Genomic DNA, 27308 nt, shown 5'->3' with positions numbered 1-27308 from the left:
CCCTAGCCTAGGGAGACCTACCTTAAGCATCCCTAGCTGGGGGACCCCAACAGGCCTCAGGCCTATCTCTAGCCTGGGAGTCCCTTCCCTCAGTATTCCTAACTCTGGCCAGGGGAGCCCTACCTTTAATAACCCAAACCCTAGCACAGGGAAGCCCAGCTTTAGTAACCATAGCTGGGGAATCCCAAAGGGGCCTCAGGCCTAACCCTACCCCACAGCTGCACCACTTATAGCCCCTCTGATGGAGCAAGCTGCTGAACCTTTATGACTGTTGGCACCCCATCCCAATGCTCCCCTTGCAGTCATGGGAGTAGAGCCGGTATCAGAATAGGTACAGGGGCCCTGATACCAGGAACTCCCTCAGCACTGCCGCAGTCACTGCTGCATGTGCTTCCCTGGCGGCTTGCACCACCTTCAACATCTGTGCAGTCGGGTGCTCATGTCGGGACCAACAGTGCCCTTGGCACCGGTATGTTCAGTACCAATGGGACTGCCTCCATCTGAAGCACTGCTTCCCACCTCATTCTGGGCGATGGATGCATCAGATCGCCTTCTTGCTCCCTCTGGGCTCGCTCCACTCTTGTCCCCGGTTCCCAAAACTCTTCTGCATCGGAGTCCAGGTCGTTGTCATCCTCCTCCCGCTCTGTGTCACCCAATGAACACTGAGGACTGCTAATTGACCATTATGGTACCCAAGATGGGCTTGTGTCCCTTGGTTGGGATGGAGATCCTTGGCCACCCATGCCCTATCCATATCAGGGACCCCCTTAGAATCAGTGGGATGCTCCTTGTTCACGGAGGTCCCACTCTTTGTCTTGGTCAAAGGCAAAATCACCCACCAGATATGCAGTAGTATCCTCAGATCAGCCACAGGCTCAGCCATCAGCCATCTTACTCCCCATGGATCCTCCAGAGGAGTGGTTCTCAACCTGTAGCCTGCAGGCTATGTCTAAGGTGTCGATGAAAACTTACTGAACAGAATTCAACTCTATACACAGACAAAAGAGTCCGTGCCACCACTGGAAAGTTTTAGGGGTCCACAATTGAAAAAAAGGTTCAAATCCACTGCTCCAGAGCCCGCTTGTCCGATGTGTCATCCCTGGGGCAAAATCCAGCCGTGGCTCGATTGAGCAGCTGGATATTATGGGTAGGAAAGTCTAGATGTCCTCATAGCTACAGCTGCAAATTGCTAACAAACAGGCCTTGCTGTCCAAATATGACTTCCTTAATCAGACAGCTATGTCCAAGTTCGCAGAGCAGCTGTCCATGGCTTCATAGGAGGAGTATTCTGCTCTTGGGGGCCTCAGTCCAGGCTCCCTCTCTGTCGTCTTTCACTGCAGCTAGCACTCAACTCTTCTGTATGCCTTTCCCTCAATCGTAATCCTTCCTCAGGTTACCCTCAAGCTCAAGGCAGATCAGGCCAAGCTCATCCTCATAGCCCCAGTGTGGCTAAGACCATGCTGGTTCACCAATCTTCTCGTGCTGACGATTCAGCCTCCCATACCGTTTCCTTCCCAGCCCAACCTGCTCACTCAGAGCTATGACTGCACTCGCCATCCAACACTCAACTCCCTGCACCTCACGGCCTGGCGGCTGCATGGTTGAATGAAGAAGAAGAGCAGTGCTTGATGGCTGTCCAACAAGTCCTACTCAACGGTAGGAAGTTCTCTACCAGCATGGCCTACTTAGCAAAGTGGAAAAGGTTTTCAATGTGGTCCTTGGCCCATGGGATCCAACTGACACGGACTTCCATTCTGGCCATCTTGCAGTACCTGCTACACCTTCAGGAATCAGGCCTTGAAATCAGTTCACTGAGGGTGCATCTGGCCACAATAGTGTTTCATTCCCCTATTCAATGAAAATCAGTCTTTGCCAATGCTGTGGTGATGAGAATCTAAAAGGGCTTCTCTGTTTATACCCTCTGGTATGCGAATCGGTCTCCTTGTGGGACCTAAACATGGTTTTGGTGGCTGGGCCCTCCATTTGGTACTGGGCCCTCCATTTGAGCCCCTAGTGTCCTGTTCACTGCTCCTTTGGTGTCAGAAAACCATATTCCTGGTAACCATGTTCTGCAAGGTGGGTGTGGGAGTTGCAGGCTCCGATGATAGAGTCTCCTTATTCTCAGGTCTCCAAGGACAAGGCAACGTTGTGACCACATCCAAAATTTTTATCCAAAGTGGGCTCTCAGTTTCATCTGAATTAGGTGGTGCAGTTACCCATGGTTTTTCCTTAGCCGCACTCTTCCCCAGAAGAACAGCACCTCCATACTCTGGATGTCAGGCAATGTCAAACCTTTTATCTAGACAGGACTAAACTGTTTTGTGTTTCGCCTTGTTAGGATATAGCTATTCAGGCCTGTCTGTAAAGGCCTATACTCTTAAGAATTTAGGTGTATTCTTATCACTTAGCTAGTTCTAGAGGTATAAAAGAAAGAATCAAAATCACTGTCTGCCGGTGTAAGGGCCTTCTCTTACTGTGACAGTCTGAGGCTCTGTTCTTAGGCCAATGGCTTTGGCTAAGCAGCAGAGGCAGCCATAAGCTGGGAAGCGACCGGGTCACATCCTCACATCCCAAACTAGTCACATTGAAATAAGGTGGGTGGGTGAGATTCTGTGGCCTGCGCTGTGCAGGAGGTCGGATTAGATGATCAGAATGGTCCCTTCTGACCTTAGTATCTATGAATCTATAAGGTGCTATTGGGCTGTTAGGAATACAATCCTGTCCTGATAAAGCCTATCGCCTCCAGAGGAAGGGAAGTGCCTAGAAGATGTAAAAGGAAACTTAGTTTGATAGCATCCTGTCTGGCAAGAATTCACTTATCAATAGCTGGGATGTGAAATCCTCATTTCTTTTCAGAGTAGCAGCCGTATTAGTCTGTATTCGCAAAAAGAAAAGGAATACTTGTTAGAAAATTTGTTAGTCTCTAAGGTGCCACAAGTACTCCTTTTCTTTTTCCTCATTTCTTTGTTGTTCTATCACTGTAGTCCCCATTTCCCTATTGTTTGTTTGTATAATCTCTGTCTGGTTCTGTGATTGTTTCTGTCTGCTGTATAATTAATTTTGCTGAGTGCAAGCTAATTAAGGTGGTGGGATATAATTGGTTACATAATCATGTTACAATATGTTAGGATTGGTTAGTTAAATTTCAGTAAAATGATTGTTAAGGTATAGCTAAGCTGAATTCAAGTTTTACTATATAGTCTGCAATCAATCAGGAAGTGTGTGTGGGGGGGGAATGGGAACAGGGAATGGGGATGGGGAAATTGGAATCATGTTTTGCTAAAGGGGAAAATGGGAACAGGGAATGGGGGTGGGCAAATTGGAATCATGTCCTGCTAAGGGCAGGAATGGGAACAGGGCCACAGGTAAAGCTCTGTGGTGTCAGAGCTGGGAAGGGGGACACTAAGGAAGGAAACTGGAATCATGCTTGCTGAAAGTTCACCCCAATAAACATCGAATTGTTTGCACCTTTGGACTTCGGGTATTGTTGCTCTCTGTTCATGCGAGAAGGACCAGGGAAATAAGTGGGTGAAGGAATAAGCCCTCTAACATGCCTCGCCTGTTCATGTCATATGTGGAATGCATGAAGAGGCAAGTGGTCACTGCATAGACCATCTCTAGATGGATAATATCCTGTATCAGGGCTGTGTATGAGATAGCTCTGGCTATGTCTCCTCAGAGGATATGGGCTCACTACACAAGAGCGCAGGTGACATCAATAGCAATCCTTAGTGACGTTTCCTTACTGGACATTTGCAGGGCGGCCTTGTGGTCATCCATAAGTACATATACGGACCATTATGCTATTACCGCATCTTGCAGAGCAGACGCAGGCCTCAGAAGGGCAGTCATGTGATCCTTATACTGCTTAAAGAAAAGGAGTACTTGTGGCACAGTCATCCAAGTGGAACACACATCTGCATCTACTCGAAGAAGAGGAAATGGTTACTTATTGTAACTGGTTCTTCAAGATGTGATGCAGACGTGTTTTCCACAACCCAACCTCCACCCCCTCTGCACTGGAGTCTCCTCTCATGGGTTTTTGGAGTGAAGGAACTGAGGTGGGGCTGGGGTGGTGCCACCTCATATAGCCCAGGGAGGGGCCACAGCCACGAGGCATGAGCACCGCTCCTCTATGGGTACCATTAGGGAAAAATCTCTGTCTCCGGTGCACTGGGTGTACACACACCGAAGTGGAATACACGTCTTCATCATATCTTAAAGAACCGCAGTGACAGTGAGGACCCATTTCTTTTTGCAATTGGTTTAGGGGAAAGCCAAGCTGATGGTGTGATAGTAACAGATATTTCTTCCTTTGATACTGGTTGCTAGAGTTTTATATTTTCTTCTCTTATGTGTAGCCTGTTTGGTTCTGTGCATAAAGAATTCTATCACGGAGAACAAGAAGTTGTTCTGATCATAATAGGTTTTTCATTAAAAAGGCTGTATTTTTAGGGTCTGGTATTTCCTTTTTCTCGCAAGGGTGAGTTTCTTTTCTTCCAGTATAATTTGTTAGAGGAAGTATGTTTAATTATATTTTCCTCCCCATTGAAGCATAGCTGATGCAGCTGCCCCTGGTGGCTCTGAATGCTCCTGAGACTGTAATGTGGTCTTAGAGAGATTTCAAACCTGAGTATCTTTTTAACGATGTCAATGAGGTTTAGCCTTTAATAATAATAATGGGCTCTGCAATCTAGCAGCCAAAGGTCTAACAAGAGCCAGTGGCTGGGATGTGAAGCCAGACACATTCGGACGGGAAAGGGGGCCCTATTTTTAACGGTAATTAACCATGGGAACACTTTGCCAAGGACTCCATCACTAGCAAGTTTTATACCTGGGATGTTTTTCTAAGACATCTGCTCTAGTTCACCAGGGTTAATTCTGGGAGGAGCCCTGGCCCATGGTACCCAGGACAGACCAGCTGGACACAGTACTTCCTTCTGGCCGTGGCGTCTTTTTCACTTCAGCCCGCAGGGCTGCTGCCAGAGTTGAACTCTGCTGCCCCCTGTGGTACATCTTTATACCCCTCTGACATAGTTACTGACCCCTGACATGGCTAGTTATCACCTTGTACTTGTTGGTTCGATTAGAACATCTCTATTACCTACTGTTATCCTGATCTTATCTTTTAGGAGGGGTCAGTGTGTTCCTGTTATCTTTGGGGAATGTTTTTGTACCATCCTTGATATTGGGATGTGTTTGTGTGAATACTCTGTGCTTAGGAATGTGTATTTTCTGCAATATCAGCCCAGTTCTTGCCAGGTTTTGTGAGCAGGTCCTGCCTCATACCAGGCCTTTGGTCTCGGGCTCTCTTCCTACTACAAGCTGTATGTTTCATTTGTCAGGCAACCACTGTTGGGCCCAACACATGCGGCACATGGGTGAAGATGACGGACAGGCTATTTCATAGCTGTGCTCGCTAAGGCTCCCTCTGCACCCTGCAAATGCCCGTACCCTCTGCCCTCGCCCAGCACTGCTTCCAGATGCTCCTCATTCAACCTGCACCATCCCCCACATCATCACAACAAACCCTGAGCCTTTGCTTCCTTCTCACCCCTTTGCCTGCCCTGTCCATGCAGATGGTAAGTTCTCAGGGGAAGAGCAGGCCTCACTGTGTCTCTGCCCAGTGGGGCCTTGACCTTTGTGAGGGCTCCTGGGTGCCCAAGAATATGAACCCTAAAAATAGTGGCCAGTCAGCTCTCTGTGACCCTAACTAGCTTTGATGGCCCTAAACCTTCATGGCTGAGGATGTGAGGGAGATTCCCAAACCTGAGCCATTCTTTTTAGGTGACAAATCTGAAAACTGTCCCAGATTGATGTGTAAATAGAGGAAGTTTTGGAATAAACGGTAATAAGTCACCAGGACCAGATGGTATTCACCCAAGAGTTCTGAAGGAACTCAAATGTGAAACTGCAGAACTACTAACTGTAGTCTGTAACTTATCATTTAAATTAGCTTCTGTACCAAATGACTGGAGGATAGCTAATGACACGCCAATTTTTAAAAAAGGGCTCCAGAGGTGATTTGAGCAATTACAGGCCGGAAAGCCTGATTTTAGTACCAGGCAAACTGGTTGAAACTATAGTAAAGAACAAAACTGTCAGACACATAGATGCGGCAAAGAGTCCTGTGGCCCCGGGCCCCAATTCCTCGTGTGGGTATCGTAGTTCTGAGAATGCTTGGTGAAGATCTTGTAGGTGTTGGTACAGATCCAGACTACCCCTCTGATGCTAGACACATAGATGAACATAATTTGTTGGGGAAGAGTCAACATGGTTTTTGTAAAGGGAAATCATGCCTCACCAATTTACTAGAATTCTTTGAGGGGGGCTAACAAGCATGTGGACAAGGGGTATCCAGTGGCCATAGTGTAGTTAAATTTTCAGAAAGCCTTTGACAAGGTCCCTCATCAAAGGCTGTTAAGCAAAGTAAGCTGTCATGGGATAAGAGGGAAGGACCTCTTGTGGATCGGTAACTGGTTAAAAAATAGGAAACAAAGAGTAGGAATAAATGGTCAGTTTTCAGAATGGAGAGAGGTAAATAGTGGTGTCTCCCACGGGTGTGTACTGGGACCAGTACTGTTCCAACATATTCATAAATGATCTGGAAAAGGGGTAAACAGTGAGGTTGCAAAATTTGCAGCTGATACAAACTACTCAAAATAGTTCAATTCCAGGCAGACTGAAGAGCTACAAAAGAATCTCTCAAAACTGGGTGACTAGGCAACAAAATGGCAGATGAAATTCAATGTTGATAAATCCAAAGTAATGCACACTGGAAAACATAATCCCCACTGTACATCTAAAATGATGGGGTCTAAATTAGCTGTTACCACTCAAGAAAGAGATCTTGGAGTCATTGTGGCTAGTTCTCTGAAAATATCCACTCAATGTTTTGCTGTTGTGAAAGCAAAAAAGCAAATAGAATGCTGGGTATCATTAAGAAAGGGATAGATAATAAGACAGAAAATATCATATTGCCTCTATATAAATCCACAGTATGCCCAAATCTTGAATATTGCGTGCAAAAAAGATATATTGGAATTGGAAAAGTTTCAGAAAAAGGCAACAAAAATGATGAGGGGTCTGGAATGGCTGCCGTATGAAGAGAGATTAATAAGACTGGGACTTTTCAACTTGGAAAAGAGACAACTAAGGCGGGGCTGTGACTGAGTTCTATAAAATCATGACTGGTGTAGGGAAAGTAAATAAGGACGTGTTATTTACTCCTTCTCATAACATAAGAACTAGGGGTCACCAAATGAAATTAATAGGCAGATGGTTTAAAACAAGCAAAAAGAAGTATTTCTTCACACAACACACAGTCAACCTGTGGAACTCTTTGCCAGAGGCTGTTGTGAAGACCAAGACTATAATAGGGCTCAAAAAAGAACTAGATAAGTTCATGGAGGATAGGTCCATCAATGGCTATTAGCTAGGATGGGCAGGGATGGTGTCCCTAGCCTCTGTTTGCCAGAAGCTGGGAATGAGCGATGGGATGAATCACTTGATGATACCTGTTCTGTTCATTCCCTCTGGGGCACCTGGCATTGGCCACTGTCAGAAGACAGGATACTGGCTAGATGGACTTTTGGTCTGACCCAGTATGGCCATTCTTATATTCTTACAATGAAAGAGGAGAGGGCACTCTCAGACTCTCTGCTCCTGGACAGCAGCCCACAAGTGGCCCACAAGCTAGCCCACCCCGGATGTCCCCCACCATGCCAGCACCCCCACTGTCCCATGCCCACCCAGCTCCCATGGAACCCCCATTATGCCCTTCTAGCACCACTGCTCCCACCCACAACCTCTGCTGCTACAACACTCCACCGAGTCCAAGGGCCCCGACAAAAACTACCCCATCGCCAAAGCCCCCAGTTTCCTCTAAGACACCTGCCATGCCACGCCACCTCCAACACCTTCCTTCCCCACAGGGCTGGCACACTGCCCTGCATGCTGGGGAGAAGGACTGTACCATTATGCACCCTGAGCCACACCGCCAGAAACAATAGCCACGTCGAAATCTGCCCCAGGAATGCAGGCCTCTGTGGCCCCACGACCAATGCCCTCCCGCCGACAGAGTAGCATATAGGGAGGCGCTCTGGCTACATGCTAGCAATTCCTGGAGGCACCCGCGCACTTACCACTTCCCTCCCCATGGCTAGGCCTGGCCCCTCCTGCAGAGCCCTGTGTCCAGGACAGCAAGGCAAGGCAAGAGGGAGCTCTTGGCAGTGAACACAAAGGCCCTGCCTGAAGCTAGCATTAGCCCAGACACCTGCCTACCACATGAGTGCTTTAAATGGCCCCAGCATGTCCCAGTCCCAGGAGCTGGCCAGGCCTCAGCTCCGCAGCCAGAAGGGAAGGGCTGAAGTCCCAGCAGGGTGGAGGTGGCTGGGGCAGTGGTGGGCCAAGCCCAGCCTGCACACTCCACCACCACCACAGAGCTGAGAGTTTTGGACCTATTCCAGGGAGCTTCCATGCAGGCTCCCTCCTCAGCATGCGTGTGCACGTATGTGTGCGTGCAGTATGGTGGTGTGTGCTCATGCGTGTGTGTACATGTTCTGGCTTCACCCCTCCCCCCGGGGCGGCCAGGCTCTGACTACACCCCTCCCAAGGCCGGGATCTGGCTTCATCCCCCTGGGTCAGTGGAACACAGGCTGTCAGCCCCCACGGGGTGGGGGGTCTCAGGCTGTAGCCCCCAGGGCAGCGAGGCTCAACTTTCAGCCTGCTGGTGACAAGGCTCCGGCTGTCAGCGCCAGCCCTGGGTGGCAGGGCTTGGTGTTTCAGTGCCAGCCCCAGGGCAGGGGAACTCAGGCTGTCAGCCCCCCGCCCTCAGGCTTCAACTTCAGCCCACCCCTCCTCCAACCATACCCTGATTTTGTACATTTTTACCATGACTATTCAATGAATTTTGCTTAATTTTACCCTGATAAAATTTTATCTCTACTGACTTGTATCAGTAAAATCAGTACCCAGAGCACAAAGAATGCAGCAGAGGTGGAAGCTGCTCTGAGGCTATTTCTCGACGTTTGATTTACCTCAGTCTGGTGCCACTTTGCACTGTTCATATAAATACCATCTATATAAATATCTACAAATCTGGTGCAAAACACAACAATACAGGAGTGACTGTTAATCCCCTATATCAGTTAGTATGAGAGAGAAAGAAGCCCTGGGATGGAGTCTGAACCAGACAAACAAGTCGCCATTACGCTCTCCAGGTATGTTCACACTACAAATGCGCCAGTGGTGCAGCTGCACTGCAGTGTAGATACTTACTACAGCAACGCAAGGCGGGTTTGTTAGTTAACCCGCCCCGTTGCGAGACGGCAGCAGGTTCAATGGGAAAATTCTTGCACTACAGTGGGGGTTAGGGCAACCTCTGAAAGCCAGCTGGGAAACCCTAGCAAATGCTGAGTGGATGAGAAGCACCAGGTAATGGGTCAGATCCTTTGCGGGTTTCTATTCCAGAGGGAGTAAAGATCTAACACAAGGATTAAAAAGAGCTTCAAGTCCAGCCTTACTACATGGAAAGAAGCGTGTTTAACAGCAGTGTGGAGCATGGGCTGGGGGGCACGCCTGGGCTGGGAAACCCCAGCTCACAAGGGGACTCAGACTTTGCCTGTCCCTCACCCCTACCCAAGTCGTGGTGAGGGTCATGAACAGTTTGGCTCCTTCATTCTTTTCCCCTGCTCACTTTGCTGGCCTGCTGCAGCTCCTCTCTAGTTTCTCTACTTGTCACTCTGCTGGTCCCAGCTCTGCCACTGAGGCCTGGTCTATACTTGACCGCCAGGCTCACACAGCTACATTAGTCAGAGCTGTGAAAAAACACTTCCTGACTGACACAGCTCTAACCTAATCCCCCGTGTCAGCACAGCTGTCAGTCCTATGGCAATGGAAAAGCCCCTTCTGCAACGTAGTCTCCATAGTGCAGACGTGCCCTGACTCTCTGATCTGTACAAAGGGGACAGGAACGCTCCGTCACCTTGTAAAGTGCGCTAAGTTCTCTGGGTGAAAAGTCTCCACGTTAGGGTGACCAGACAGCAAGTGTAAAAAACCGGGATGGGGGTAGGGGGTAATAGGCACCTATATAAGAAAAAGCTCCCAAAATCAGGACTGTCCCTATAAAATCGGGACATCTGGTCACCCTACTCCTCGTTATTACGCTGACGCCATGCAGAGAAAGCAGCACTGCTCCTCCCACTGCTCTAAGAGAGGCTCCTCTGCTTAGCACAAGGGAGAGAGGTACAGAGGTGATATTTGTTGCAAATCTCCCCACAGCCAACCCCAGCTGGGACAGATTCCTCCCAACTAATGAAAACCAAACATTTTACCCAAATCATTATCGCTCTGCTCCACAGTGCTACAATCACAGTGTATCACAAGTTCTAAGTGTGAAATACAACTACCCAGAAAGGGCAGCTTCTCCACTCGTCTTCCTCCTGATGCAGCATTTACAAAGAGTCCCAGCACCTTCATCCACTGGCAAACTGTCCTTAAAATATTTGGTATAAAGTGTCAATTTCTGGAGCAACAGCCATGGTCCTCAGGGGAGCCCAGTCTCTGCCCGCACTTATCCATTGATGATCTTCTGGCTGATGTACCCAGGCATTGTGTAGAGTAAAAGGACCAGGAAGATGGTCACCACAGCAATAATGACCAAAGCAATGATGTACTTCTTGTACCGCTTCCAGATGAAAAAGATGAAGGTTTTCATGGGATTCACAAACCAGTTGAAGGATGTTTTTGGACGGCTAGAACAGAGAACGGAAAAGGCCGTTGAGCTCAGACAAAGCAAAGCAAAGCTCCACCCAGTCCAATTCAGTGCCCTGGAAATCTACAACGTACTATTAGCTGCTGCTGCTCATGGGCTGCAAATAACCAGGTATCACATCAGTGCAGATCAGCCTGTATCCCTGAGCCCCCAAACTCAAATTGATGCCTGTGCCTACAATGTATTTCTTCAAAACAGGACCCCATTCCCTGCATCCACATCACTGCCAGCACAATCTGGGGGCTTCATAGGATTCTTGCACAGACATTAGACTGGGGTAGCCAATAGGCAGACTGTGGGCTAAATCCGGACTGCCAGGCACTTCTGAACAGACCACAAAATCTATGTATTTACTTATTGTTATCGGTATTCTTATTTTTGTATTATTTTCTCTGGAGCCTGGACCCTGCACTAGACCAGGGTTCTGCAAGGCACCCATGCTGCAGATGATAAATAGACTCTCCCGGGATGAGTGAGGGACTTTTCATCCCCCCCCCCTTCATCTTCTGATGGATGCAGAGCACACACCGGCAGGGCCTGCAGAGCGCTGGAGGATGACTGCACTGGCAGCTGAGCCACCAGAGCAGCTAACTAAGGCCTCGTTAGTAAGGCTGATCTCCATTTTTGCACCAATTTAACTAGCTCACTAAAACCAATGTAGTTATATCAGTGCACCCTCCTAGTGCAGGCACAACTACAGTGATACACAAGCCCTATCACTTGTTTCAGTAAATATCTCAGAACTGCTCTGCTCCAGGATGGCTCCACCCCAGGGACTCAGCCCACACCCTCAGCGGAGATGGCTTCACCCCAGGAACTCTGTCTACAGCCTGAGCCCCGGAGTCCCCAACTGTCCCTGGATTCTGATCTTGGTTCCATTAAGCCTGAAAGCTTCTCCCTTTTCCCTCAGTGCCTGTGTGCAGCCGCAGGCAGACCCAAGCTGAGAGCAGGCATGGTATCAAACCCCAGCCTGAAATTCCAGTGCCTCTCTAACTGGCACATGCACATGGCATAAGTTGGCAGGGCCTGCTGAAATCCATCCTAGAATACTCAAGGAGCTGACTGAGGAGTTTTCTGAGCCATGAGGAATTCTCTTCAACAAGCCTTGTGGATGGGGGGAAGCAGTAGATGTGGTATATCTTGACTTTATTAAAGCTTTTGATACTCTCTCATATGACCTTCTGATAAACAAACTAGGGAAATACAACCTAGATGGAGCTAGTATAAGGTGGGTGCAAAACTGGTTGGAAAACTGTTCCCAGAAAGTAGTTATCAGTGGTTCACAGTCATGCTGGAAAGGCATAATGAGTGGGGTCCCGGAGGGATCAGTTCTGGGTCTGGTTCTGTTCAATATCTTCATCAATGATTTAGATAATGGCATAAGTACACTTATAAAGTTTGCAGACAATTCCAAGTTGGGAGGCATTGCAAGTGCTTTGAAGGATAGGATTAAAATTCAAAATGATCTGGACAAACTGGAGAAATGGTCTGAATAGAATGAAATTCAATAAGAACAAATGCAAAGTACTCCACTTAGGAAGGAACAGTCAATTGTACACATACAAAATGGGAAATGATTGCCTAGGAAGGAGTACTGCAGAAAGGGATCTGGGGGTCATAGTGGATCACAAGCTAAATATAAATCAACAGTGTAAGACTGTTGCAAAAAAAGCAAACATCATTCTGGGATGTATTAGCAGGACTGCTGTGAGCAAGACATGAGAATTCTTCTGCTCTACTTCATGCTGATTAGGCCTCAACTGGAGTAATGTGTCCAGTTCCGGGCACCACATTTTAGGAAAGATGGGAACAAATTGGAGAAAGTCCAGAGGAGAGCAACAAAAATGATTAAAGGTCTAGGGAACATGCCCTATGAGGGGAGTTTGAAAGAACTGGATTTGTTTAGTCTGGAGAAGAGACGACCAAGGGGACACATGATAACAGTTTTCCTGTATATAAATGGTTGTTACAAGGAGGAGGGAGAAACATTGTTCTTCTTAACCTCTGAGGACAGGACAAGAAGCAATGGGCTTAAATTGCAGCAAGGGTTGTTTGGGTTGGACATTAGGAAAAACTTCCAGGGTGGTTAAGCACTGGAATAAATTGCCCAGGAAGGTTGTGGAATCTCCATCATTGGAGCTGTTTAAAAGCAGGTTAGACAAACACCTGTTGGGATTGGTCTAGATAATGCTTAGTCCTGCCCTGAATGCAAGAGACTGGACTAGATGACCTCTCGAGGTTCCCTCCACTCCTACAATTCTATGATCGATACTCACTTGGGCTTCTCCAGGGGTTCAGGCTCTTTTCGGCCCAGACCAACAGGGCTCTTCTCAGCCTCCTCTGCAGTCAATAGCTGGAACTCAGCTTCCACTTTACCCTGCAGAGAAACACACTTGAGATACACTCGTGTCTTCAGGACAAGCCAGGCTGATACTGTCTCGTCTAGAGTCGCAAGGCCAGGTTTTCAACAGTCGCTCAGTGGGAGTCAGGCACCAAACTTGCTCAGGCACTGAGGCATCTGTGTCTATAGGCACCTAAATACCTTTGAAAATCTGCCCTTTGGGGCCTTTCTGGCCTCTGTGTCCCACTCCCCTGCATGGAGTGCCCTCAGGAGCCTCTCACAGCACTCCCAACACTCACTTCTGGCCAGCACCACCAGGAGCAAGTCAAGGAAGCATCCAGACACACCCATGCCACCAGAGCCCTGGCAGGCTGCCCTGCCCATGGAGCCACCTCCTCAAGGCTCATCTCCTAGGGCAGGAGCTGCCCAGCGCAGGGCTCTGTGCATTGTGCCTGTCATGGGGGGTCGACGTGCCGAGCGGCGCCGGCCCGTTTGCCCAGTGCGGGTTGATACCCCCCGTCACAGTGCCGTTCCTGGTGCTTTAGACATATCCTCCTGAGCATAGACTCTACAGGACTGGTGAATGTCCACTCGAGACAAGTGCTCGGCACAATGACTGCCCTCTCCAGAGATCAGGCACAAAAGGCCTCCCTCTTCCACTTGCCCAGTGAGAGAAGCCAGAGCCGTTGTCCAGCAGCCCACCAGGAGTGAACACAACCTTCCTCCTGGCACACTGAACCCAGCCTGCACTCCACCGCGCAGCCGGGTCCCACCAGGACAGCACTAGGTGCTGCTGTGTGGAGTTGTGAACACGGGCACGTTGCTGGCATGCTTCCTCAGCTCCTGGCACCTGGCTGGTTTGTGCAGCGAGCGGGGGAACCTGGTGCAGGCATATCAGCAGCATGCCAGGCTGCAGCTCCCTCCCCCTCCCGCTGCTGAGATCCTGGCTGCACCTCTCCCCACACCTGCTGATTTTCACATGCCCTGTCCACAGCCCCTCAGAGTCTCAGGACCTCCTGGCTACCCTCTCCTTGGCTGGGAAACTCCAACTAGTCATTGCCAAGGTCAGGGGCCATTTCAGCTCCTAGCCCCACATCCCCGGCTACCAAATATTCCTGCCCTGGGGGGAAGCGTCCTCAGTCAAACCACAGGAGACTGCTCAGGGCTTTCAGGGGAAATGTTTGCCAAGTCTAGGATCAGGCTTGACAAAGCCCTGGCCGGGATGATTTAGTTGAGGTTGGTCCTGCTCTGAGCAGGGGGTTGGACTAGATGACCTCCTGAGGTTCCTCCCAACCCTGATATTCTAAGATTCTATGATCACATCTCACCGCTATGGCTGATTCAGTAACTGCCAGTGTTAGGCTCTGTCTGAGTCCCAGGAGGACCCTGGGGCAGCCAACCCCATGCCCTCTCCTGTGCTTGTTGACAGGAATCACAGACCAGGCAGGGAAGGGTGAAACGTCTGTGAGATCCAGGCAGCTGGAGCTCACTGGGGAACCAGGCCTGACTTCTTGCTAGCCCAGGCAGGAAGCTGGAACCAGCCTGGGGAGGAGGCTGCCCTGTGCCCAGGAAAAGGGGCTCAGAGAAGCAGCTGCACCCTCACCAATGACAATGCCTTCACACCAGCCCTCCTCCTCTCCTCTGCATGGCAGGGAAAACCTCCCATAGACCCTGCTGCCCCCAGCAGGCTGCTCAGCTAAGCAAACAAGCTGTGAACAATGCTGAGCTGGAGGCTGAGAGCACTGAGGTACAAGGCTCTCTGCCATGCCCACCAGTCCTGAGACATGCAGCCGCACGCCCACTACAAAGCTTTTGCAGTTAGCCCTGACCCAGTCCATGCCAGCTGCAGGCCTCACACTCCCCACAGCTCAGGCAGGCAGGTACTGAACACTGCCTCACAGCACAGGGGCTCTTCCCCTCTCTCCTGCTCCTTACCGTCAGGAGGTACTTGTTCCCACTGGGGTCTGTAAACTCAATGTCTTCTGGATTCATCGACCTCCTCTTCTTTTTCTTCTTCTTCTTCTTCTTCTTCTCCTTGGCCTCTCGGTCCTCTCGCTCCTCATCTTCCTGGTCTTTCAGTTTGATGAAGGGCCACCAGCCCCTTATCCGCTTGTTCCGGAAGATGGAGAAGCGGGGGGTGGCCTTTTCCTTGGCCATCTTAATGGTGCACTGCTCAGAACTCTTGGCTCCCCGCACCATGTCGTTCAGCTTCAGTTCAATGGACCCTTCAAAGACAGGCAGGAAGTGAGAACCTCAGGAATTGATCATTTGTGTCAATGCAAGTAAAACATTAGGGCCAGCATCAACATGCTGCTTGGCCTGCACCCATCCCAGTCACCAGAGAATCAGTAACACTCCCACCACAGGCAGTGATTTCTGTTTGTAGCTCTCAAAGCAAAGGTCCATCAACAGTGTTATCCTCACTTTAGGGATGGGGAAACTGAGGGTCGGAGGGAGAGGAAGTGACTTTCCTCACATGCTGAGTTGGTGGCACAACCTGGAACAGAAACCAGATCTCCTGAGTCCCACTCTTCCAGCCTAGCCATTTGACCACACTGTCTCTTATACAGAGTCACACCTGAGCTGTGCCACATTGTGCCTCTCATCAGTACCTCTAGGTCTAAATCTACCTTCTTCTCATGCCCCAGCTTGTCCCTCATATTCAGTACAGAATGATAAAATCTTGACACTGTGGTGGGAGAACGCTTTGTTCAGGCTACAGCCAAGAAGCCAGTACCATCGCCTGCTCCCTCCTGTTCTGTTTCCCTCATTTTGTGTCTTTGTCACAAATGTAAGCAGCTCATGTCCCAGAAATACCATGATGTTCTGGGTCTAATGTTCTCTTCTTGCCATCAGTAGATGGCACTGCTGAGCAGGTTTCAAGTGGTAGCCGTGTTAGTCTGTATCAGCAAAAAGAACGAGGAGTCCTTGTGGCACCAAAGCTTTTCGAAAGCTTATGCCCAAATAAATGTGTGGTGCCACAAGGACTCCTTGTTCTTTTTGCTGCTGAGCAGGTTTGCTTTATATGCCTTTCCATGCCAATGAGGCCTTTTGAGTTGATTGGTAATGGGTTAATGAATACAAGGAGTTTTTGTCGTGGTTAAAGGTGTTGCCTAGAGCTGGACGAAATGCAGGATTTCCAGCTCACAGGAAATTTCATTTTTAGAAATTTCGTTTTGTTCCAAATCATAACGAATCTAAATTTTTTGAAATTTCCGGAAAACCAGAAATCCTGAATGAAAACTGTTTCGGAAACATTGACGCATGCTGTTTCCCACACACAACCAGCTCCTGGGACTCCGACAGCAGCTGAATAAAACTGACATGCTTAAAGAGACATGGTGGGGGAGGTAATATCTTTTATTGGACCAACTTCAGCTGGTGAAAGAGACAAACTTGTCTTTCCGATGTCCTGGGATCACCACTACTACAGCAATATTGCAAATGCCATTCTTGTCAGTTTCACAGCTGCTGTGAGCAGACCCTCTATGTCAGTTTCACCCAGCAGCACCAGGGGCTCCCAGGGCCTGCAATTCTGGGGCATCCTCACCATGGGGACAAGACGCCCTGTCTCTGGGCTCCTGGCTCTGCAGTAGGAAGCCTGGAAGAGGGAGTTCTCAGCCCTTCCAGGCTCCCAGCTGTGGAACCAAGAGCTGAGCCAGGGCTCCCAGGGATTTCAGGCTCCTGGGTCCACAGCAGGAGCCTGGAAGCCCCTGCTTGGTTGTGTGCCCTGGAGCCCTGGACTCTGGAAGACTGGGGTCTCCTGAGCATGGGGCAGCCTATACGGTGGGGCTGTCTCAGAGCTGTGGTCCCATGAACTCTGGGCTCATTTGCAGCCTGGTAAGGTGGCAGCTTTCCCAGAGAACACACTGAAAATGGCTGAATCTAAGATGTATTCAAGAAACACTTCAGGTTCAATGAATTGGCATTTTCAAACAAAACTGTTTCAGCAGAAAATTGCCAACCTTCTGTATTATTATGCTTGCAGTATAGCACATCCATATCCTTATGTTCCCCTCAGAGGGCCTAGTGTTTAGTGCCGAGGTTCAAAGTTTGGATAACTTAAGCATAATGGAAGTGGGGAGCATTTGCTGCACAGTCTGAGAATGAAAGGAACATCCTGAAAGCCCCTGGTATTTCTAAGGCACCTGCCACCATGGCATCTAAGTGCCATCAGCATCACCAGCCACTACCTCTAGCTGAAGGCTTCCCCCTTCAATCAAAGGCCCTGGATCAGGATGACCCTGGGACACAACAGTATTTTAAAAGCCGCATGAGGGCTCCAAGTCCCTGAACGGGGGAGCTCAGAGGCAGCGGGAAAGTGGCTATGCAAGAGCCAGAAAGAAGGTGAAGGTCACTATGCAAAGCCCCAGTGGGGTCAGCTTTGGAAGAAGCTGCTCACTCGCCCCCTGTTCCGCGGTTAGGAGGAACAGTACTGCACAGTGCAGAGATGGGTCAGAAGATGAATAATTGGTTTGAATGAGAGAGTTTAATCCCAATGCCAGGAGTCAACTGGAATCTGGTAGGACCCTGGTGCTGTAAGCAGAAGTTCTACCAGTGGGCCAGGAGGGAGCCTGCAAACGCAAAAGAGGGCAAGTGAGCTCCCTGCAGCCCCAGCTTATCTTGACTGGGAGCCATTTCCTGCAAAGCTCAGGGCAGGCGGTCTGGGCAGGCACAGAAGGTGAGGCACAGAAAAACAGCCCCTTCTCTCAGCAGGAGGATACTGTACCTAGAAAGTCATTTGCTGAAATCCTGTCATAATCCCAGACCTGAAGGACCAGGACAGCTGGCTCCCTGAACTCAGATTCCTCCAGGGAGAAAATGGAGTCCTTCTTCTTATAGGAGATCTCCTTCTCAGTTGGGAGGTAGTCGAAGTGGAACACAAACCTCCAGTTGAAGTTGCCTTCCCCAGTCAGGGAGTTAAAGTGAACGTCTGTTTCTTGTTTCTCATGGTCCAGACCTTTGATCCAGCTACAAAAGAAGCTCAATTAACATCAATCGTCAGGTTAAAGCAGCCCCAAGTGTCAGCATCACTAAGCCGCAGGGTGGTGGAGCAAGGGTCCCAGGCCAACGGGCAGCGCTCAGTCACTGCTCGACAGCACTTCACAGCAACAAACTCTTATTCAAAATAATAATGGGCTTAGCCAATGAGGCTCAACTGATTCGAATGTCAGGGGTGCAAGGTCTATGCTGGGCCACAACCATTACGAGGGCTCTAAAGGGGCCTCTCTCCAACCTCTCTTTTTTGGGGGTGCAAACCCCACCATTTAGATGGTCCAGTATCTGATTATGGGGACAAATTAGGCACTTGGTTTTCTAAATAATAGGAACTGAGCCCACAACTAGTTGCTGATGCAAAAAATGCAGGAAGGAATTGCACGCTTTGGTAAGCTGGTGCAAGATGTGTAGAATCTGCATACCATGTAAAGGGGAGACAGTGCCTGGGTCGGCTCAGAGAGCTGAGGGGTCATAGGGATGAGGACTGACATGTTCTGAAGAACAAGTGTGGGCTGGTATCAGGGCCAAGGCCTTTGTGGGTAGACTAAATGGACAGTGAGCTAGACTCCCCCAGGAGCTGGAGGCCCCATGGCTGGTGAAATACGAGGAGAGGCTGGTGATGCCTGCGGGACTCAGGCAGTAGGGAGTGCTGCACAGTGTCCAGGCAGGGTTAGACTGGACAGGCCAGCTAGTTGTTCTCTGGCCCTGCGGCTGTCTCTGTCATTTGATTCCCCATCAACTCGGGCACCTTTTCACGTAGATGTCGCTGGAGGTTTCTCCTGTTATTGGATTAACGTCATCAAGAACCACGTCGTCTGTGTTCCAGATGATGACGCGTAGCTCGTAACTACCAGAAGGGAAAGCCAAGGGCAGGTTAGAGAAGCACATTCCAGTTCAGTGTTTGTCAGGGCCAGGCGAAACTATCCCCATGGGACAATGGCCTGCAGCAGCACCCACTCAGCCCACCACCCAGCCTAGTGCTGTGCTTGTGCCCTCTGCAGCTCAGGCCAGGGTCCCAGGACACCTCGCAGAAGGCCCCTCTCATGTCACTCTGGCCCAGTTTTGCAGACTCTAGTACAAAGAAGTGTCTGAACAAAAGCACATTTCCAGAGTCCTGGAATCTGCCCAGCACGTGTCCGGCAGAACCAGCAGCAAGAAGAAAAGTAACGGCCCAGCCTTGGGTTTTTGAGGCACCGGTGCTGAGCTCTGCGCAGACAGTGGTACTGCTTCAGCTCTGACACTGCTGTCTGGGGTTTGGTCCCTGCCGGGAGCAGGTGTAAACCCAGGGGACACCTCTCCTCCCAGCCATGTCTGTGTGAGAGGCAGGAGCAGCTTTCCCTCCTCTCTGCCACACGGCATGTGGGGACAGAGGGAGTCCCTGGGGAGAGCAGGATGAGGTGATGCCTGCAGCCCCCCTGCACCGGCACAGAGAGGAAGCCATGGAGATGTGCCAGGGTCCCAGAGCTGAAGCAGTGTGAGCCTCCAAGGCTGACAGACCAGTTAGTCTGCCCTTCTCACCCAGCCACACCCTTCGTGGGCACAGACTGCATGGGAGTCATGCAGAGCAGGACCCCAGGCTGCGCATAAACACTGGGTTTGTAATGGCTCTGTCCCCATCTCCTAAGGCCTGTACCTGATTGGCAGCCGTGGCTTGATATTGACAGGGGGAGGTGCTGGGACGTCATTTGGAAACATGTCAATCCACATGTGGAGGGAGCCCTGCAGAAAGTAAAGGGCAGAGCTGCTTCAAAGGATTCATCAAGGCTGAATTCACAGACAGATTTACTCTCCCACTCCCTGACCTCCAGACCTCTTCCCAACACCACTGACCCGTCCTCACACTTCTGGGTCATGACAACCCTCAAGGCAAGCCCGTCAGGACACGCAGAGCACATGCCATCACTGGGAAAGGCCTGCCCATATTGTAGAAGTTGCTTGTATTTAAAATGTCTCCTTATGGCAGGGTCGGGGGAGTATTTTAAGAAATAATATCTACTCAGGACGTCGTTAACATGACGTTCACCAGTGTCCTTACAAAATGGTTGAATACAAGTTATTTATTATGTAAAACTGAAATAGAACATTTCTTTTCTATCTCACAATAGCATTACTTCACTGGATGTTTTATACTTGTCAGTGGCAACCTTAATTTGCTCTCTACTAAAACATCTCACCCCCAGGCTTGGCTTCCCATCAGTCTGATATTGATCCTGGACAAGATTGTGAAACGGTTGATATGGGATTTGATTCATAAAGAAGTAAAGGAGAGTAATATAATCAATCAGCATGGGTTTATGGAAAACAGACCCTACCAAACTAACTTGATATTTTTTTCTTATGAGATTACAAGTTTGGTTGATAAATGTAATAGTGATGGCATAACATACATGGCCTTCTGTAAGGTGCTTGATTTGGTACTGTATGACATTTTGATTAAACTAGAATGATATCAAATTAACATGGCACACATTAAATGGATTAAAAGCTGGCTAACTGATAGGTCTCAAAATACAATTGTAAATGGGGAATCATCATTGTGTGGGTGTATTTCTAGCAGGGTCCCACAGAAATCAGTTCCTGGCCCTATGTTAGTTAACATTTTTCTCAATGACCTAGAAGAAAACATAAAATCATCACGGAAGTTTGCAGATAACACAAAACATCGGGGGAGTGATAAATGGTGAAGAGGGCAGGTCACTGATACAGAGTGTTCTGGATTGCCTGGCAAACTGGACACAAGCAAACAATATCATAGAACCATGGGTTAGAAGAGCCCGCAAGGGTCATCTAGTCTAACCCCCTGCCAAGATGCAGGACTTGTTGTGTCTAAACCATCCAAGACAGATGCTCTCCAGCCTCCTTTTGAAAACCTCCAGTGAAGGAGCTTCCACGACCTCCCTAGGCGTCTGTTCCATTGTCCTCTGTTCTTACAGGTAGCAAGTTTTTCCTGAGATTTAATCTAATATGAGTTTTAACAGGGCTAATTGTAAATGTATACATCTGGGAACACAGACGGTCAGCCATACTTACAGGATGGGGGGCTCTATCCTGGGAAGCAGTGACACTGAAAAAGATTTGGTGATTGTGGTGGACAATCAGCTGAACATGAGCTCCCATTGTGATGTTGTGACCAAAAGAGCTGATGTGATCCTGGGATGTATAAACCGGGGAATCGCCAGTAGCAATAGGGAGGTTATTTTACCTCTGTGTTTGGCACAGGTGTGAATGCTACTGGAATTGGGTCCAATTCTGGTGCTCACGATTCAAGAAGAATGTTGATAAATTGGAAAAAGTTCAAAGAAAGCCACAAGAAAGATTAAAGGATTAGAAATCTGCCTGATCATGAGAGACTCAGCTCAATCTATTTAGCTAAACAAACAGAAGGTTAAGTTAAGGGTTTGATTAGTCTATAAGTACCACCATGGGGAGCAAATATTTAATAATGGGCTCTCAATCTAGCAGAGAAAGGTCTAAGAGAAAGGTATAACATGATCCAATGGAAGGAAGTTGAAGCTAGACAAATTCAGACTGGGAATAAGGTGAACATTTTTAATAGTGAGTGAGTAACTATTGGACCAATTTACAAAGGGTCATGGTGGATTTTCCATCACTGACAATTTTGAAATCAATTGGCTGTTTTTCCTCAAGCCCTGCACTAGGGATTATTGTGGAGACGTTCTGTGGCCTTTGCTGAACAGGAGATCAGATGAGATGATCACTGTGAATTTAGATAGGATCTCAAAGTGCGGTACCGAGGACATCAGTATCATTAGCCCCATTTTACAGATGGGAAACTAAGGCCCAGGGAGGCGACGTGCTTTGCCCAAGATCACCCATCAGACCAGAAGCAGGAAAAGAACTCTGGTTTGCTGAGTTCCAGGCCAGTGTTCTAGCCACTAGTCCACCCTGCCTCCTGCGATAGCCAGCTAGCCATTTGGCATCTATACACATCAATGCAGTTCTGTAGCATCAGCAAGTGAGGTGCTGCCTTTGAAAGACTGGCCTTGCTCAATAAGGTAAGGCTCTCCATATTACAGCTCATCCGGAGCTGAGCGCCCCAGCCACATACCTGTGTATTGAATCCGTCCTGGCTAAGGATGGGGCTACCTGCTGAATCACCACAACCACTTCCTCCTCGCTCAGGGCTCTCAGCCAGATTCTGCACAGATCCAGCCAGCTTGCGAGATCCAGGAGCCTAGCTGCAGTATTTCGGTGTGGTCTCATCCATGCCGTACAGAGAGACTCTCAGCTCCCTGTCAGGTGATGTGATGCTGTAACTTTGGCTATGCTGCCAGCGTGTTGCGGTCCATCATCAGGCCTGGTTCTTGCCACATTATAGGTGATGTCTGTAGCCGTACTCACCAGGTGTTTGGGGCTGAGATGGAGAGCTGGGATTGTGTCCCAGACGGCATCTCAGCAGCACACAGCGATGGAGCCACACACAGTACATCATTAATGCCTGGTGTTGCCCTTTGTGCTTCACCTCCCCCAGCTGCCACTTTTGAAGGTACGATTTCTGCTGTCCTGTCTCGTTTCCTGCACCCGGCATTACCCTGAGTGCTCCTCTGGGAGCATGAGGGACTAACCAGGGTGCAGGCTCTCTAGAGTCTCAGCTGCCATTTACAAACAGTCAGTCTCCAGCTGTTCAGAGTGCGAAGAATGCCCCCAACAGGTGATGTGCATGACACGGGGTGGGGGCTGCTTCATCTGCAGAGAACCTGACAGAACGGTTCTGAGGGGTGAATGGCCTGGCTCATTTCAGTGGGTGCTAACTCAGATGCCAATTCACTCCGCTCTAGTTGTGGTGGATTCTCCATCACTGGCAACATATAAATGAAGAGTGGATGTTTTTCTAAAATATCTGCTGTAGTTCAAACATAGGGAGATCCTATGGTCTCAGTTATCCTGGGGGTCACTTCTGCACTTAGAATCAATTAATCTAACTCAGGGGCAGGAAAACTTTTTGGCTTGAGGGCCACATCGGGTTTCCAAAATTATATGGAGGGCCAGTTAGGGGAGGCTGTGTCTCCCCAAACAGCCAGGCATGGCCCATCCCCTGCCTCCTATCCGACCCCCCCGCTTCTCGCCCCCTGATGGCCCCCCAGGACTCCTGCCCCATCCACCACTCCCTGCTCCTGGTCGCCTGACCACCCCCAGACCCTCCACCCCTGACTGCCCCCTCTCACCCCATCCAACCCCTGCCCTCATTCCTGACTGCCCCCCCGGGACCCCTGCCCCATCCAACCCCCACTGTTCCCCACCCTCTGACCACCCTGACCCCTATCCACACCCCAGACCACACCCTCAAACTCCCCTGCCCTCTATCCAACCCCCCCTGCCCCCTTACCGCGCTGCCTGGAGCACCAGTGGCTGGCGGCACTACAGCCGTGCTGCCCAGAGCACTGAGTCAGGCCGCAGCTCTGCAACTGTGCTGCCTGGCCTCCCAGAGCATTGTGCCGGCAGCATGGGGCACTGAGGCTGTGGGGGAGGGGGAACAGCATGGGAGGGGCCGGGGGCTAGCCTCCCAGGCCAGGAGCTCAAGGGACAGGCAGGAGGGTCCTGCAGGCCGGATGTGGCCCGCGGGCTGTAGTTTGCCCACTTCTGATCTAACTAGATGTGTGCATGCACGCAGCCCTGGTATATGGCAGTGACTATCTGTACAGAGGAGATTCACTGCCTCTCACGCTCTTTCTTCTTCTTTGCTATAAAGATCTCCCATCACTTTTGCAAAGCAGGGCGATAACTTGGAATCCTGGATAAGTTCCCTTTGGGGCAATTATGTTTTGTTTTGTTTTTTATCAGCAGATCTGAACAATGTGCATCCAAAAGTTTTAAAAGAAGTGGCTCAACTTCTGGACAGATGATGTTGGGGACATTCCAGAGAACACGAAGAAAGCTGATGTTGGGCCAATATTTAAAGAAGTCAAACCGGGTGGCCTGAGTTAGCCTGATATCAATCCTAGGCAAAATCATGGGACTGCTGACACCAAGAACTAAAGGATGGTTATGTACTTAGCACCACGCACCACATTTGTTGGGTGGTGTATTTTTTTTTAAATAGGACTCGTCAAATTAACATGATATCTTGGCAAACCCAATTCTAGATCTTTATCAGTTATCTAAGGGGAAACATACAATTGTTACTTATGCAGTGTGACGATGACACAAATACTGGTGGAGTGGTATACAGAGAAGAGGGCAGGTCACTGATACAGACCGATCTGGGGCGGTTGGTAAGCAGGCCTCGAACAAATAGCAAGCATTTTAATTAGGGCTGTTGATTAATCAAAAAATCAAATTATGGTTTAAAAAAATTAATCACGTTTAATCACAGTTTTAATCGCACTGTTAAACAATAGAATACCCCATTTAAATTTATTAAATATTTTGGATGTTTTTCTACCTTTTCATATATATTGTATTCTGTGTTGTAACTGAAATCAAAATGCATATTATTTTTTATTACAAATATTTGCCCTGTAAAAATGATAAACAAAATAAATAGTATTTTTCAGTTCACCTCACACAGTACTGTAGGGTAATCTCTTTAATGTGAAAAAGCAACTTACAAATGTAGATTTCTTTTTTTGTAACATAACTGCACTCAAAAGCAAAACAATGTAAAATTTCAGAGCTTACAAGTCCACTCAGTCCTACTTCTTGTTCAGCCAATCGCTCAGACAAACAAGTTTGTTTACATTTACAGGAGATAATGCTGCCTTCTTCTTATTTACAATGTCACCAGAAAGTGAGAACAGGCATTTGCATGGCACTTCTGTTGCCGGCATTGCAAGGTATTTACGTGCCAGATATGCTAAACATTCGTATGCCCCTTCATGCTTCACCCACCATTCCAGAGGATATGCTTCTATATGGATGACACTTGTTTAACAAATAATGCTTTAATTAAATTTGTGACTGAACTCCTTGAGGGAGAATTGTATGTCCCCTTCTCTGCTTTACCAGCATTCTGCCATATATTTCATGTTACAGCAGTCTCGGACGATGACCCAGCACATGCTGTTAATTTTAAGAACGCTTTCACTGCAGATTTCACAAAATGCAAAGAAGGTACCAATGTGAGATTTCTAAAGCTAGCTACAGCACTCGACCCTAGATTTAAGAATCTGAAGTGCATCACAAAATCTGAGAGGGACAAGGTATGGAGCATGCTTTCAGAAGTCTTAAAAGAACAATACTCCAATGAGGAAACTACAGAATCCAAACCACCAAAAAAAAAAATCAACCTTCTGCTGGTGGCATCTGACTCAGATAATGAAAATGAACATGCGTTGGTCTGCACTGCTTTGCACTGTTATTGAGCAGAACCTGTCATCAGCATGGACGCATGTCCCCTGGAATGGTGGTTGAAGCATGAAGGGACATATGAATCTTTAGCGCATCTAGCACATAAATATCTTGCAATGCCAGCTACAACAGTGCCATGAGAATGCCTGTTCTCACTTTCAGGTGACATTGTAAACAAGAAGCAGGCAGCATTATCTCCTGCAAATGTAAACAAACTTGGTTGTCTGAGCAATTGGCTGAACAAGAAGTAGGACTGAGTGGACTTGCAGGCTCTAACATTTTACATTGTTCTATTTTTGAATGCAGGGGTTTTGTTCATATTTCTACATTTGTAAGTTCAACTTTCATGATAAAGAGATTGCACTACAGTACTTGTGTTAGGTTAATTGAAAAATACACTATCTTGTTTTTTTACAATGCAAATACATGTAATCAAAAATAAATATAAAGTGAGCACTGTACACTTTGCATGCTATGTTGTGATTGAAATCAATATATTTGAAAATGTAGAAAATATTTAAATAAATGGTATCCTATTGTTGTTTAACAATGTGATTAATCATTAATTTTTTTAATCACTTGACCTAATTTTAATACAATCAATATAAGGTCCTTCATTGAGGAACAAAGAATGCAGGCCACACTAACAAGATAAGGGACAGTATCCTGGAAAACAGGGACTGAAAGAGACTGAAGAAGAAACGAAAATTCTGTCAGGAGAAACTAGCAGAGATTCCTGTATAACTGACCATACCAGATTTTACACCCTCCAATAAAGTTACAGGACAGAAAAAAAATCCATCAGCAGCCCCACTTATCCCAATCTCAGTAGCTCCCAAGCAAAGTGAAAGAATGGTGTTTGGATAGGAAGAGCATACATGAGACAGGCAACACACCATAAGCAGAGGATAAACATTAATGGAACAACATCCCACTAGGAAGAGATGTCCAGTAATGCTCTGTTGCAGTCTATAGTATGGCTAGGACTAATTCATACAGATATTGGCAATCTACAGGAAGTAAAACATACACTGAGTGTTGTTTGTCAGAGATACTAAACAAGTTAGAATTGTCGGCAGAGGGAGAGAGAAACTGCTGGATGTTCTGGTAAGGTGAGAGAGATGGGGCAATGGGAAGAAACTCAATTCAGATAAATAAGGCAGCAGGGGGAAGCTGTCTCCAAGCAGGAGGTCCTTACAGATAACCAACTGAATAGGAGCTCACTGTGCAATGATGTGGCTAAGAGGATGAATTTAATCCTTGGATTTATAAACAGCGGAATATCAAGTAGGGCCAGAGAGGTGCACATTACCTCTCTAATCGGCACTGGTGAGACCATTACAGGAACACTGTGCACAGTTCTGGTGTTCAAACTTCAAAAAGGATGTTGAAAACTTGGAGCAGGCTCAGATAAACGCTACAAGAACGATTTGAGGTCTGGAAAACCTGCCATATTGCGAGAGACTAACAGAGATCAAGGTATTCAGCTCAGCCAAGAGAATGTTAAAAAGTGGTCTACACACACCCCCCGTAAGGAGAAGACTGTGGATGGATGAGGGCTCTTCAGTCTAGCAGAGAGTCAGAACAAGATCCAACGGCTAGATCCATTCAGACTGGAAATAAAGTGAAAGGTTTTCGCAGTGAGGGTAATTAACCACTGGGGCAACTTACCAGGGATGTGGCAGGTTCTCTCTCACTTGAAGTCTTTAACTCAAGACTGGATGTCTCTCTCCAGATGACCTGCTCTAGCTCAGTCACAAGTTACTAGGCTGGATACAGCAAGCAGAAATCACCTGGCGAGGTTTTCTGGCCTGTGCTATGCTGGAGGTCAGACTAAATGAGCACAATGGTTCTGTCTTGCCTTAAAAACTATGATGTATGCCTATC

General features: G+C 48.3%; 1 protein-coding gene across 1 annotated transcript in view; it reads right to left on the bottom strand.

Annotated features, from left to right (window-relative positions):
• Positions 1–9010: 9010 nt before the first annotated feature.
• The window catches only part of LOC119842343 (fer-1-like protein 4), a 112086-nt gene continuing 93788 nt past the window's right edge, over positions 9011–27308 (bottom strand). The window contains exons 38-43 of the mRNA XM_038370338.2: positions 19747–19832; positions 18862–18960; positions 17845–18086; positions 15051–15340; positions 13051–13151; positions 9011–10754 (exon numbers count right to left, since the gene is read on the bottom strand). Of these exons, the coding sequence (XP_038226266.1) occupies positions 10574–10754; positions 13051–13151; positions 15051–15340; positions 17845–18086; positions 18862–18960; positions 19747–19832 (999 nt within the window). The 3' untranslated portion in view covers positions 9011–10573. The remainder of the gene's footprint in view (positions 10755–13050; positions 13152–15050; positions 15341–17844; positions 18087–18861; positions 18961–19746; positions 19833–27308) is intronic.

Source organism: Dermochelys coriacea, chromosome 13 (assembly GCF_009764565.3).
Source record: "Dermochelys coriacea isolate rDerCor1 chromosome 13, rDerCor1.pri.v4, whole genome shotgun sequence".
Taxonomy (NCBI): Eukaryota; Metazoa; Chordata; order Testudines; family Dermochelyidae; genus Dermochelys; species Dermochelys coriacea.
This window is presented reverse-complemented; position numbering and strand designations above follow the sequence as displayed.